The 14,740-nt window shown below is 50.3% G+C and overlaps 1 protein-coding gene across 4 annotated transcripts in view; it reads left to right on the forward strand.

Annotated features, from left to right (window-relative positions):
• LOC139001445 (WD repeat-containing protein 25-like) overlaps positions 1-14,740 on the forward strand; it is a 138,404-nt gene that overhangs the window by 1,234 nt on the left and 122,430 nt on the right. For 2 of the 4 annotated variants that reach the window (XM_070403038.1, XM_070403039.1), the window contains exon 2: positions 2,037-2,877. In XM_070403038.1, the coding sequence (XP_070259139.1) occupies positions 2,077-2,877 (801 nt within the window). In that variant the 5' untranslated portion in view covers positions 2,037-2,076. Of the gene's footprint in view, positions 1-598; positions 1,137-1,706; positions 1,754-2,036; positions 2,878-14,740 lie in introns of those variants that run through there. The other 2 variants (XM_070403037.1, XM_070403036.1) reach the window with 2 other exon arrangements.

A 14,740-nucleotide genomic window follows, 5' to 3' on the forward strand; every position in this document is an offset into this window, starting at 1 on the left:
ATTCTGCGTCAGTGTTTACTGAACGAATGAAAGGCACGTGAAGCAGGTAGTATTGGCACCCCTGCCGCCCACCCTCCTGCGTTCATGCCATCCTCGCTGCCTTGCCTTGTTAGGAAGCGGGGCTAGGGGGCCCCCAATCCCACTGCTCTCTGATCTTTGGCCGTAGACCTCGTCTTTCATTCTCGCCGTGAGCTTCTGTGAGGGAACCACTGTGGAGGGCTGGGTGGGTGGCAATCCATCCTAATGGCCAAGCACAGGCGCTCTGCCCTGGTGGCGGGAGCCTGCTGGGCTCCCTTTGACAGGAAGGAATGGGATGCTGTGCACAGGCGTTGAGATGTCTGATCAGATGGGTATTTAGAGAACAGAAGTGCCAAGTCATCCACAGTGCTCAGTTCCATTAGAGTGTAGTTAGCCCACTATGTTATATTAGTTCCATCTCAGACGGGCCGGCCTGTTTTAGAAGTTTATTTTAGAGGATGGCTTGGTTTGTGGATTGGGCTGCAGGTGAGGGTGGGATTTGGGGAGGAGGCAGATGACCTAGCTTTTTTGGGGTGAATGGCACCCTTTGGGGGAAAGGCATGGAAGGGGTGGGGTGTTGGATCCCAGGGGACGTGAAATCCCTCTCTAAGGGGGGACAGGCTGTCTGGAATGGCTTGACTGATGACCCAGAGGGACTCCTCTGGCGCTGACCTGACCACACCCAGGGGAGGAGGGCGGGCACACTGGGCTTTGTCAGAAGTTGGTCCTCGCTGAAGTTTTCCACGCTGCTCCACCGCGCCCTCTGCTGTCCGGGACGGGACGTTTCCCGCATCCTTGTTTTCCTCTTGAGGCGAGTTCATGTTAACAGCACAGAACTGAACTCCAGATGGAATACTTCCTTCTAGAAACTAACTGGTGGCCGTTTTATCATGTATGATGGCTCAGAATTTCAGGAAAGATTTTTTTAGGGAGGGGAAACTCCCTGTTGTGTGAGTCTGTGTGTTGGAGTGAAACTGGCAGGTTTGGATGACACCCTCGGGCCCCTCCGCCTGGGCTTGTGGGTCTGTCACTCCAACTGGCTTCGAGTGGAGATGGGGTATCTGGGGGAGAGTCCCAGAGAGAATACAAGGAAGGAGGAGCCCAGAGAGAGGGCAGAGGTGAGGGTCGCACGCTTTCCCCACCTGGTGGATCTTTCCATTTCCGGGTTTTCAGACCTAACCTCATCCCTGTTGATGACTGAATGGCCAATAAGCTGCAGGCTCTTTGTACATCTGTCTTTGCAAACATATGCAGGTATTTGTGTAGGATGCAGTTCTATAGTGGGGACGTTGCAGTAAAAACGATATACGTTTCCGTTTGTAATAGGTACTCCCCAAATTGCCCTTCCAAAGGTTTCTTTATTTTTAAAATTATTATGTTTACGTTTTTAATTTTTATTAAGATACCATTGTGCAAGTTTAAGGAACACACGTGCTGATTTGGTACATTAATATATTGCAATATGAGTACCACCATAGCATTAGCTAACAACGCTATTACACCCCATAATTATGCTTTCTTTTTTTGTGGAGGGAAGGTCGCCAGCATCTGGGTCATTTGGCTGGCACTTCCTGATTCCTCTTCCTTTTTTTCTTTTGTATTGAATTTATTGGGGTGACATTGGTTAATAAATTTAATAGTGTCAGGTATACATTCTATAATACATCATCTGTATATTGCACCAACAGGCATCTTTAAAGTCCCGGGTCTTTCTGTCCAGGCATCGTGTCTACAGGTACTTGGGTCCTATTTTATGTCTTTCAATAAAGCTTTTGTTTTCTTCATGTAGGTCTTGCTAATTTGGGGGGGAGGGGGTTAAATTCATTCCCATATTTCCATAGGAAAATGACCCCTTCTAATTAATTATGCCTGATGTATAGAAAAGCCCTCATACTTTATGTGTTTATTCTTACGGTTTTTTCTGTCTTAGATTTGCTAGATGGCATGATTTCTTTTAACTTCGCATGGTGGTAACTATTTTTCAAGGCACGCTTTCTGACACCTGATTTTGGTCTTAGGTCTTTTCCCCTTGAGGGACAGCGGGACACAGTGTCTTCAATGGCTTCATTGGTGGCTTATGATGACTCAGACTCCGAGGCTGAGAGCGAGCCTGCGGGAAGCTTTGCTGCTGCTGGCCAGAGGAAGGACTCTTGTGTTACGGTCGAAACTCGTGGCCAGGCTTTCGCATCGGGAGTCCTGGACGGGACAGGAGGCACACTGCCCACAAAGCACGGCTCCTGTGAAGACCCAGCCAGCCAGCGTCTCCCACTGGCTCGGCTCTGGAGGAGCGACCCAGGATCTTGCCCCAGCCAGAGGCTACAGTGGCCCAGGACAGAGCCCGACGTCACCTTCCCCACAAGCGAGCCTCCTCGTCCTTCCCTGTGGACCAGCCACGCTCCTGCTGGCCATGTGCCCCGGGCCGCCGCCTGCTTGAAGCAGGTGAGACTCTCCTGGGGAACTTACGACCCCCCCGAGCCACCTTTCGGTGCCCAACCCAAACCTGAGACCCCGGGGAAGAGTGGCAGCTCTCTTCAGAAGAAAAGGCGAGAGGACTGTATTGTGCCCTACACCCCGAAAAGACTGCGACGCTCGCAAGCATTAAGCACAGAAACAGGCAAGAACAAAGACGCGGAGGCCCGGGGCCCCTCTCTGCGCGCCCCGCGCCCTCTGTGCATGGCCCCCCAAGTGTCCGAGTTCATCCAGCCGTACCTGGGCACCCCGTACAAGGAAACCCAGATATCCCAGAAGGTGCTCTTCCACCTGCATGGCCACAAGGGCCCCGTCAGCAGCATCCAGTGGTGCCCTGTCTTTTCAAAGAGCCACATGTTCCTCTCGGCTTCTCTGGATAAAACCTTCAAGGTAAGATTTGAGCAGAACTGCTCTTTTTAGTTACTCTCAGGACCAAGCTGCTGGGATGCGTTATTCTTCAAAGCAGTGACGTGGGGCGTTACAGGCGGAACAATTCTTTTTGGGGATTTCTGTAATTCTCTCTGATGCATTCAGGAGAGGGTTCTCGTTGGTCCGTTCAGCCCAGTGCTTCCCTGGCACTGCTTTGCCAGGCCGCCACATGCTAGTCCGTATCCCTGGGGGGGGAACTGAGGACATCCAGACACACTGGCATCCAGGGAGGATGTGGTCCCTGGGGAGAGCGATCAGAGGGAGAAGAAAGCAGCCAGGCCCGAGCCCCGTGCACTTGGGACATCTTCTGAGACTCCCGTGGAGTGCTGAGCGATGCCAGCTCTGTGCCAGGTGCTGTGTTACATGCAGGGGGTGCAGAGGTAGACAGACCTGGTCCCTGGCTTCAGGGCACGCACATTGTGGTAGGGGCCGCAGGTGCGTGGCGAGGCACTCAGGATCCTGGGCCCAGGGCTGTGAGGACCAGACCCCAGCCAGACTTCCAGCCGGATACATAAGAGCTACAGGAACCCAGTGGGAGGGACGGCTTCCAGCCTGGGAGGGCTTGTGAAGGCTTCAGAAGCAGGGATGGTGCACTTGGCGAAGGGGGTGTTGGGGAAGGGCATTCTTGGCTCTAAGCATGGAGGCCTTAAGGGGCCCGAGGCTGGGGAAGTAGGCAGGGGCCACACAAGGAGGACTGTGGTGGCCTGTTGGAGGCTACCAGTTTTTTTATTGTTATTTACTGATTTTAATGTATGCTGAAGTAATGCAGGCTTGCAGTAAGCAAGCCCCAACGGCACAGGTGAATAGTGTCACAGGCGTGTCCCACCCGCCTGTAACCTGTCTCCAACCCCTCTGAGCTGTACTCCCTGTCCGTCCTCGCTCTCCTCGGCACCTAGCACAGCACTTATGTAGGAGGGGCCAAAGAGATTTGGACTGAAGCTTCCTGGAAAGAAAATGGCCTTGGTGTTGGGGTGACACGGCTTCGCATCCAGCTTTGCTGGGGAGCAGCTGGTCCACTGGCCTGACCTGTGCCCTCCATCTGGCGTCGCATCTGGAAAGGGCATCATCGTAGCCGTGTCTGTGATCATGTGGGAAAAACGCTCACCAAGCCCCTGGCACAGAGCTAGGTCCCCCATTGGTGCTTAATAAATGTCTGTTCTTCCCTCTGTTTTTCTCAGAGTTCTGGAGCCAGCCTGCCCAGGACACTGTATTTGCAAGTTCTGTTTTGAGCTTTTCCCCTAGGGCGGCACTCTCTGAGGTGAAGAAAGGAAGCCCACCCACAGCAAAGTCTCTGGTGTGAGCCGAATCACTGGGGTCATTTTTAAGTGGCCAGTTGGAGTTCTGACCCGACTTGTTCTTTTCAGGCTGGTAGAGTTATGCGGGGCCGCTGTCACGTTCTGGCTTCAGTTTGGAGCCCAGGGGTTTACGCGCAGGCCTTTGGCGCTTTTCCTGCGAGGAGGAGGCCCTGAGGTCTGCGCAGAGGCTTCTGGCCTCCTGGCCTCCTGCTGTGCGTTGTCACATGCTTGGGTCGGTCCCACAGCCCCGGGGCTTCTCGGTTCTCCTTCCCGAGAGTCTGTGCCCACGGAGGGGGCTGTGTGGGGCCTGTGTGTGGCCAGGCAGTGTCTGGCAGGCCCCATATGTGGTCTGGAGTTAGAGTGGTCTGGGCTCGGGGTTCATTTCCATCCTCAAGAGCTTTGTGACCTTGAGCAAGGCACCTAACCTCTCTGAGCCTATTTCTACCTCAGTAGAACCAGCAGATGAGTTGTGTGGCTGGGGCTTCTCAGGTGGGACAAATGCCCAGGTGCTGTGTGTCTAAAGCACCCAGTCTAACGCTGGGCGCATGGTGGAGTTTTGTGGAGGGTAGTGTGGTCACAGGCGGGCCACCTGAGGGATGCGGGCAGCCCCTTCCTAGTACGTGGAGGGAGGGGCAGTTTGGCAGATGTTGACAGCAATCTTGAGGAGGAAGAGGCCCCCTTGATAATTTTCAGACAGAGAGCATCTGAGTGAAACCACTGATTTGGGACATTGTGTTTGCTCAATTGCGTAGCGAGTGTTTGTGGAGTAGGTGAGTGTGCACTGGAGACGTAGAAAGGGTCCCATGGAGGGGACCCTGGAGCAGCCAACTAGCTGTGACACCTCTTGACCAGAAGAGGGCGCACTTGGTCCAGCTTGGGAAGGCTGGTCAAGCCCAGGGGTGATTGATTCACTGAGACCTGGGTCCAGGGCCTTTTGCAGTGGGGCTGGGCTGGTCAGAGTGGCTGTGCTGCCCGTCCCGAGGAGATGGTGTGTGCTGCTGGGCCTGGCAGCCTCCAGGGCGCCCTGTCCACTGCAGTGTTCGTCCCCTGAGGAGGCTGTAGGAGTAGCTTTGGAGGTGGCCCCAGGCGCAGAGCATGGCTGAGTGACTCCCGATCCTCTCCTTATTGTGGTGTCCTGAAAATGAGGGCTTTTATAAACTGTTAGCCAGGGTTCTCTCTGCTTTAAGATGCACGAGTTTTCAAGACAGACGGGACTAGATGGGGACTAGGCGAGGGAGGTCTTGGCTGAGCCCTCAGATGTGCTGTGCCCTCAGGTTCCTGGGCAGGATGATGTCAGGGTGGGCGGGTGGTAGATCTTGGGGAACCTTGCGATCTGGTATATGATGTAGGGGGCATAGGAGGTATTTTGTGGGCACTGAGTCTGGAGTGGGGACAGGGCTGTGGGTGCAGGTAGGAGTCCTGGCTTGCTGCAGTCCAGTCCTGGGTGGAGAGCAGATGGTGGGTGCAGCAGGCAATGAGCACCCCCGCAACTCTGCTCCCTTCCCTAGGGTGCCTTTCCCCTTGCCTTTGGTTAAAGTCTGCCAGGGTGCCTTCTTGCCTCCCGCCCCCCGCCCCCCCACCACCCCCGCAACACACACACACACACACCGGATCAGGAAGGAGGGAGGAGTTTGGAGGCTGGGGTCACAATACTTCACTTTGGATGCTCCCTCTGCCACTGGCTGTGTGATCTCTGGCAAGTTACTTAACTTCTCTGAGCTTCCACCGTGTATGTAAAGTGGAGCTAATTACACTTGCCTTTCTGGAAAAACAAATGACACTGGATATGAATTACCTAGCGTGGTGTCTGACACATAGTAGGCACTTCCTGTGTGCTCTTGTTCTTGCTTTCTCCAGGAATTTTCTCTTTTCCTCCGCATGCGGTGGTCTCATTCTGCCTGCGTAGCCATGGAACCGTATCTGCTACATTGTGTAGATTTTAAGCTACTTGAGCATGGGATCTGTGCCAGACTCATTTTTATATTCTCTGTGGCACCTGGCACAAAGTTTTGTACATGTTAAGTGGATTAGTAAAGATTAAAAAAATTGTTTGGGATTTTATTTCCAGCCTTTGGGGAAGGACTGTGTTTTAAGTGCACAAACCCCACTTTCCACCAGGGGGCACAGTGGGACTTAATATAAGCAGCTCTGTAAGCTTCTAGAATCTGGAAGAATCCTTGATTCAAGGTAACAGCTACTGAGATACGATTTTTTTTTTTTTTTTCTGATCAGGAGAAAAACAACACAATCCATCTGATTAATCTAAAGAACGTGGAGTGCCAGTTCCTTCATCTCCTTAAAATGTAGCTTTGGAATTCATAAATTTCAATTGGGCACATTACAGTGGAAAGATACTTATTTTAATATGTTCTAAATGTTCTGTGAGCTGTAAAATATGCTCATATTAGTTTTGAAAAATTTACAGCTAGAGAAATTAAGCAAAATAAAACAATGATTCATAACTCCCCACCGATGCTCTGTTTTCATGTCAGCGACCCCTTCCTGCCTGCGTCTGTCGCGAGCATCTGTTCTCCGGAGCTGTGATCCCGGCACCGAGACCCTTTTCTTTGCTCCTCGCATTTCCCCGTGTCCTCGTTTGGCTCAACACACTTGAATGCCCACAGCACATAGAGGTGCCATTCAGACTCCGAGGCCCTTTTTGAAGGAAGCAGCCGCGACGTGACCTCCTTGAACCAACCTTATTGTCGGCCCGTGTACAGAGCCCCCTGCCAGGTGCCCGAGCGTTCCCAGAGGCATAGCGCGTGCTGCTTGCTTCTGTGTGTGAAAACCTAAGTTCTGAAACACAAAGGATCCTAAGGAAAACATATGAATTAGGTGTTGTTTATCTGTTTTACACAATGATTTCTTCAGGGAATTCTTCCAATGACAAACTTCCTTAAAATGCTTACATATGAACTTTTCCTTATTTTTTTTTTTAAATTACTTTTTAGAAAGAGAGGAAGGAAGAGGGAGAGAGAGAGAAACACCCCCTCCTGGGGGTTGAGTCCGCAGCCCCGGCATGTGCCCTGACTGGGAATCAAATCCACAACCTTTTGGTGCACAAGATGATGCCCAACCAACCGAGCCACACCAGCCAGGGCTAAACTTCTCCTTTTTGATCATGAATGCAATGGATGTTTACTGTGAAAAACAGGAAATACAGAGAATATGAGGCACAAAGGATACAGCAGACATCATTGCTAGTCCTAAGCCCGAGTGGGCACCTCGTTAACGTTGGGGCCCTCCCTGGGCTGGAGGACGCGCCTGTATGTTTACAGAATTGGGCTCACGCTGCGTCATCTGTACAGCTTGGATTTCCCCTTCACCCCCTATTTTCTGTACTGTTTGTAAGGGGCATTTTTCTATGTTAACAAAAAATGTCCCCAAACATATTTTTCCGACTGTCTCAAATTCCAAACTTTGCCAATTCCATGTCATTTCCTATCATGTCCTGCTTTTGTTTTGAAAAGTCAGTCCTGCAGTGAACATGGCTATATGTAAATGTATTTTTTTTTGGAATTAAGAAGCATACCCTGCTTGTATATGTAAATGTCTCCATGATAAAAGGATGTAACATAAATTGGCATTAATTTGCAAAAAAAGTCTTTTTTTTGCTGCCTTGATGCAGTTAAGATGGGGTTTTAGCTAAAGAAAGCCTTTGTGTGTGGCAAGTGGGACCTGAGTAGGTTGGCAAACCTTCTGTGCCATCGTCACCTCAGACTCCTGGCTTCCTTCCCTGTCTGCTGCTTGATAGCTGTGTGACTTTCGGAAAATCTCTTAGCCTCTCTGATCCCCTAGTTGCCTCCTTGGTAAAACGGGGATCATGGCTACCGATTGGGGTTGTTGCTATGGAGAAGGAATGAGGCGATGTTTGTGACTCTCCTGCACCTGTGTTGATCAGTTAAAAAACAGAGAAAAGACAAGTTAGAATCCTCCACCTCTTAATGTAACCCTTGTTTTTTTGTGAAGCTCTTGTAGTCTGTCTATAGATGCAGAGTTTGTAAGAGTTTCAATGTCAGTGTTCCTGAGATAGATACTTTGAAAGATTTTGAAGTTTTTGGGGTTGTCTGTACCAAGCCACTTACCTGCTCTGTTTTCACGAGCTGCACACTTAGAAGGTAGGGATTGGAGGGCTGGGTCCATGTGTCCAGCCCCATCATGTTTAAATGTTGGCCGGTTCACACAGTATTTTGTGTCTGAGGCTCCGGCAAGGAGGAGCGGTTTACACCTGAAGAAACCCAGGAAAGCGAGATGTGCCCACCTCCCGCTGGCCAGGGAGGCACCAGGTTCAGCCGGGCCCCTTCCCATGTGCGTCTGAAAGAAAGGACTTGGTTCTGGAGCCTGAACGCCCCAGATGGGGTCTCACTGTGCTGCTTGTCAGCCCTGTGACCTCTGAGAGGCTTGAGGCCAGAGCAGAGGCCGGGGAGGGCTCACCGTCCCCACGCGCTTACCACCTGTGAGGCAAAGTCCCAAACAGCCCCTCTTGTCTTCCCCACAGGCCTAGGAGGCAGGGGCTGTTCTCACTTCTGTTGTGCAGATGTGGACGTGGAGGCACAGAGGTTAGGGGATTTGTCCACAGTCACACAGCTGGTAAATGGCAGAGGCAGGATGGGGAGCTGGCTGTCAGACTCCACAGCTGAGCAAAAGGCTGCAAGACCCTCTGCACCCCGCCCCTGAGAGTAGAATAAAGGATGAGAAAGCAAGCCCCCTCCCCCCAGCAGTGCCCAGCGCCGTCCCAGCATCAAGCCGCTGGGTTCTGTTGAGGGGCATACGGAGGAGGGATGATTTCTGTGGTGGCTCGGATTTACATTTTTATGTATTGCAGGTCCCGGCAAATGTATCATTGTTAGCGTATTCTATCATATTAGGGTATCTTAGATGTGCTTTGTAGAAAGTAATATATCTCACATTCAGAGACAAGAAATTTATGGATTCAAGTGCCAGAGTGAGGGTTATTTCAGTTTTGAAAGAATTATTCTTGACAGATTTTGCAGAATGAGATGGAGAAATGATTTGATGTGTGGAGTGAAGAGATGGGGAGCATTATGCAGATGATGGGCAATTTATTCCAAGCACGAGGGGAAGCTATTGGAAGTGAGCGGTGCACAGCTGGGAGGAGGGCTGGGTTGTGGTGGTGGGCGTGCGGTAATTGGGGAGTGAGTGATTAACGTGCATCAAGGGTAATTAGGCGAGCGAGGAGGGAATGGGTGGTGTGTGCCTGCGTGCGCCTGTGTGTGTGCAGAAGGCACCTGGCTCCATCTTCATTGGATGGGGGCCCAGAGAGGGAAAGACACTTGCCCGAGGGCACACGGTGAGGTCAGGTGGCCGTGTGTTGCTGGGACCTCGTGTGGGAAGTGTTTGTGTGCTGCCCTCCCTGGGCTCCTCTCCCTTCGGTGAATCCTCCCAGGCTAGGGAGTGAGGGCTTCAGGCTGCAGGACAGCAGGGCTGCGGAGCCTCCTCGTCGTGGGAAGTGAGGATTTTTGACACTCCTCTCCCCCATATGAAAGCTGTGAAGTTCCAAGGCCAACAAATGAGACGGTACCCACTTCTCATTGGCTGCCAGAATGGCCTTGCAAGCTCTCGCCTTACAGAAAAAAAAACACCCGGGTTGAAGGAGGAAGGAAAGGAAGCTGAGTTTTCCACTCTTGGAAAACTTCACTGGGTTCTGTAGCCTGTGTAGCCAGGGCAGGGCAGCAACAGCCCCTGGGAAGGCGCAGACTGTCCTCAGGGGCCCAGCCTCATCCAGCTCATCCCTTGTCATTAAGGGAAGAATAGAGCAATTTGGGAAAATGCTTTTAATGTAATTGGAAAATGCAGATTGCAAAATTGGCACACTTAGGCATTGAGACAGTCTAGTAAATTACTTCCCACTGCTTTTAAAGCTTGGACACAGAAGACTCTTAAAGGCGCCCACCTAGCGCCCAGTGATGGCTTTGTCCTTCTCTTTAAAAAGCGAGTTGTTTTAGATTTAACTTTGTTATCATGTAAGTGATAACATATTGGGAAAAAAATGCAAAATGCAAAAAGAAAAAGAAAAACAGAAATGGCAGAGATTAAAAATGTTGCCACACACTCTCCCCTCAAGGACAATGACTGGGACCTTTCCAGGCAGCACTCCTTCTAGTCTTTCTTCCCACGTGCATCTGGCTTTAACCAGAGCACAGGTACTTCATTTTTGTAACCAGCATTTCAAAATGGCAGGATGGTTATTTCCCCCCGATAATTGATAGTATTTTTACCCCTTAAAAGAAGGAGTGGGTGAGTGACTCCGACCTCTAGATCTTTTCTCCTAGCTCCTGCTGTTTCTCGTCAGGCATCTGTCCCCGACGACACACACCGAGGGACCCCATGCACGGGGCAGTGGAGTGCCGTGCAGGGGTGCAGGGGCCAGAGCACTGAGGTGCAGGTGGGAGGTGCAAGTGAGTGAGACAGGTGGGGTCAGCCCAGGGTCCCTTGAAAGCCACTTGCACATCGCCTTTCTCTGGCGAGCTTCCTGAAGTCTCTTTACTCCAGGAGATGAAAGAGAGCGTGCCTCCACCCCCCTGTGGACACCGTGACCCAGGCTGAAACGCTCTGCCAGGTCCTGGAGCTGCTTCCTTCCCATGATCAGGCCACAGATGGGTGACACCCTGGGCGCTGGGCAAAGCCCTTGCATGGGCTGAGTGTCCCTGGAGTACCCTTCTAATTAAAAAGAAAAATCTTTTCTCTCTATAGTTTTCTACCTCGTTGCCTTTCTGTTTTATTTTTTTTTTTCTGGGAAGTTTTCTCCACTTGTTCTTTCAATCTTTTTAAAATTTATTTTGTATCTCTGCTGTCATATAGTTAAACTTTTGTGCTGAAATATAACATAGATTCAGAAAAGCGTTCTATCACATTTTTACATTCCAAGGGCTGTTTCTTGTTTTCTGAAAGTTCCTTTTAAAAGCATATAGTATATTTGTTTATTACATATTTATAAGGCCTTCTCTTAGCCGTCTGAGTTATTCGAAAGTTTTCCTGTGTGTTCTGAGATGTTTGTCTCTTTTCAATTCCTTTTGTCTTTTTGCTTTGGTGTCCGTTGCATGTTAGAGACTTGCTGCTGCTTATTCTGATTCAGGAGGGAGGCCTGAAAAAGCTGACGTGACCCGGGGCTCTGCCTGTGTGGGGTGTGTGTGTGTGTGTGGGGGGTTGGGCAGGGGATGGGGGGCTTGTTGTCCAGGGTGATGAGAAGGGAAGCTGGTGTCACTGCAGGACCCCCAGATGTGAAATTGGCATTTCCTCTTGCTGCCCAGCGAGCGTCCCTTGCTGCCTGCACCCCAGAGCCGGGGAAGCGGGCTGCGTGCGCTCCGATGCCACCTTCACCCCCTGTGCTGAGTTCTCACTCCCGTCGGCTGCACATCTCTCCCTGCCTGCGCACAGACCGACGGCGCGGTTGCCAGTGGCTGCGCAGCCTCCCGTCCGTGGCACACGCCAGCGGTTGTGTGTAAATGTGACCGTGTCTTCTTGTCCTTGACCGGTAGAGCTATGACTTTTTAAAACGTTTGCTAATCTGACGGGATCTTGTTTGAGGACCAAACGAGCTCGTTGACGGGCAAGCTCTTTCAGAAACCAGCCCGGCACCTGCTTAATGCTAAGTGTTTGTGGTCCTGGTTCTTATCCATTAATCTCCTGGAGTCTCCTCTGGGCAATTTACATGCTCATTTACATGCTATTGGCCTGTCGTCATACACATTCCGCCCATGGGTATGTCATTATTTTATTTTTTTACGGAGAAAATAAAATTTTTAAATTTTTTTTTTGTGGTCGAGTCTATGGACCTTTCCCTTTGTGAGCGGCCGGTGGCTTTAGCGATGAATCGTCCTACCCCATCCCGAGAGCTGATAGTCAGCTGTGTTTGACCTTCCTGTAGCCGTGATTAGCTTGAGCCAGTTTTAATTCTCATCTCTTCCAGATTGTGTGTGGGTCGGGCCGCGTGCGCCCATGGTGACTGTACACCAGGTGCCAGGCATCCAGCGAGATCAGATCAGCCCGGGGGGGGGGGGAAGCAGCCCTGCTTTGTGACGCCCCCTCCCCCGAGGCTGGCTGCTAATGATTTCAAATGACTTTCTTCTCTCCCAGCTTATCCTGCCGGGCGCGGTAAGCCTCCGCTACCCAGACCTTCCCTCAAACAGAAATGTTGTTTTTGGCCACAAAAACAACACAGAGACACCATGGAAAAGCAGGGAGGTATTAAGAAAAGAATTGCCCATCATCTCTCCACCCAGAGGCAATGACTATAGACTTCTTGGTATATTTCCATTCAATCTTTACAAAATAAAAAATTCAACATAGTTGAGTTCCAACCATACATGTAATTCTAAATCCTCCCCCACGACAGCAGCAGTTTTTAATGCTGTAATTTATTGCAGTGGTTTCCAGTGTGGTCTGCAAACCCCTGGGGTCCTCCAGCCCCTTTCAGGAGGTCTGTGGGTGAAAATGATTTTCATAATGGTACCTAGAAGTTATTTGCCCTTTCACTCTCATTCTCTCAGGAGCGTATGGAGTTTTCCAGAGGCTACGGGCCGTGTGCTGTTGCAATAGATTAAATACAGAAACGGCCCTGAGAACCCAGCTGTCTTGTATTAAGCCAGTCATTTAAAAAAATGTAAACAATGCCTTCTCACTAACTTTTTCTGTCCTGGAAAATACACTTATATTTCATCAGAAATGTTATGTTAACACCTAATGGGCTAATTATTGTTACTTTTACATAAATTACTATTTTAAATGCCTCGATCTTAATTTCTAATATGCTAACTATGGAGCTAGCCCTACATAAACAGCAGCTGTTTGGAGTCCTCATTAACTTTAGAGAGCATAAAGGGGCCAAAGGTTTGAGAACCATGGTTTTATTTCCGCCTGTAACTTCATCTTGGGGGGATGAATGTATTGATTAAAAAAATGGTCACATTCGGTGCTGGTGGCTGGGTATAGGTGCAGCCCGGCTTGGTCACTACCTCCTCCTGTTTGGTTAGATTACCAAACTATGCGACCAAAACACGACCCTGGAGGGTCCAGGCCTTCCTCAGCCCCCGCCTCTTCTCCCTGCCTTCCCTCTACCCTTTGTGAAGACGATTTTACAGCAATGATGACAAAAAAAAAAAAAAAAATCTCCCAACTCCACCAGACACTAAAACGATGATTATCCTTTTAACACCCGCCCATCCGTTTCTGGTCCATATGGGCTGGTGTTTTCGCAGAGTGCACACAGTTCCGACACCCGCCTGGCCCACTTAACACGCCCTCCCAGCCTCCACCGCTCTGGAGGGCCGTCAATTCCCTGCTCCGCGGTGCTCTATCGAGTTGATTAACCGTAATTTACTTAGCAGTCCTTGGACACTTAGGTGGGTTCTAATTTTTGCTATTATAGATAATGCTGAAGTAGTTATCTCCATGCAAGACACCCTTTTCTGTTGGATTATTTCTATCAGATTGATTCCCAGAAGTGGACTGCTGGGGTCAAAGGGTTGTACATTTTCATGCGTTCAGATCCGTCTCCTGTCAGATTGCTTTCCAAAAGGATTATACCAATTTGTACCGCCACTGCAAAGCCTGCGTAATAACCAACTATTTTGCTTAACTATCATGCCTAGAATTTTCCCTGCGAGCCTCAAGGGAGCAGAGGCCCTTATCTAAGTGAGTGTGATCTATAATTATTTAGACTAACACCAAAATTGCTTTCAGAACATGGTAACCTGCTGAGTTTAGAATTCTAATTCGCACACGAGCTAGCATTAAAAGTTTCACAAGCAGCAATCTCTCTCTCCTACTCACAGTGTGTTTACACAGCCCCGACAACTCGAGAGAGAAATTAAGAGCTTTTATAAACAAAAGTGGTCTCTCCCTGAACTACTTGGAGTGTTATTTTGAAAGGTACAAAAACACAAATTAAAACACATTTTCATTGTAACCTTTAGTTAGAAAAGTTGTTTGTTTTTGTCCTGCTCTCTTTTCATGTTATCATCTCTCATTCAAGTGTGTTCTAAAACGGCCCAGTTCCTGGGAGACCTGCCATGGCGCTGTTAGCGGGAAGGGGAGGTTGGGGGAGCAGCGGTTGTCCTCAGGTGCCGGGGAAGAGGAGAGGCACTGGGGTGAGGGTGTGTGTGTGAGGAGGAACTTTCCAGCATCCAGACCTGGTCAGCTTGGGGAGTGGATTCTGGGCCAAGGGGGAGAGGATGGGAAGGGTCAGGGTGGTGGGCTGGGCGGTGGATGAAGCCTGGGTTGGGGACACCAGGGCCCCTTCTGGAAAGGTGTGTGCTGCTCTGGACAGAGCCCCGAACTTGGCCCTGAAATGCGGCGTCCTGGGCCCTGGAGCCCAGCGCCGTGCTGAGCGCACTGAGTATTCAGAAGAGGAAGGGACGTCCCTCCCTGATTTCTCATCCGTGAAATCATCCCCTCACAGGTCTGCGAGACTCAGACGGGCGAGGTGATGAAACCGCTCTGTAAACTGGAAAGCCCTAACAAATGGAGGTATTATCAAGAACTCCAAGCCCGGGTTTACTCTGTAATTG

Source organism: Myotis yumanensis, unplaced genomic scaffold, assembly GCF_028538775.1.
Source record: "Myotis yumanensis isolate MYYU_CA2020_CCGP unplaced genomic scaffold, mMyoYum1.0.hap1 SCAF_1, whole genome shotgun sequence".
Classification (NCBI taxonomy): Eukaryota; Metazoa; Chordata; class Mammalia; order Chiroptera; family Vespertilionidae; genus Myotis; species Myotis yumanensis.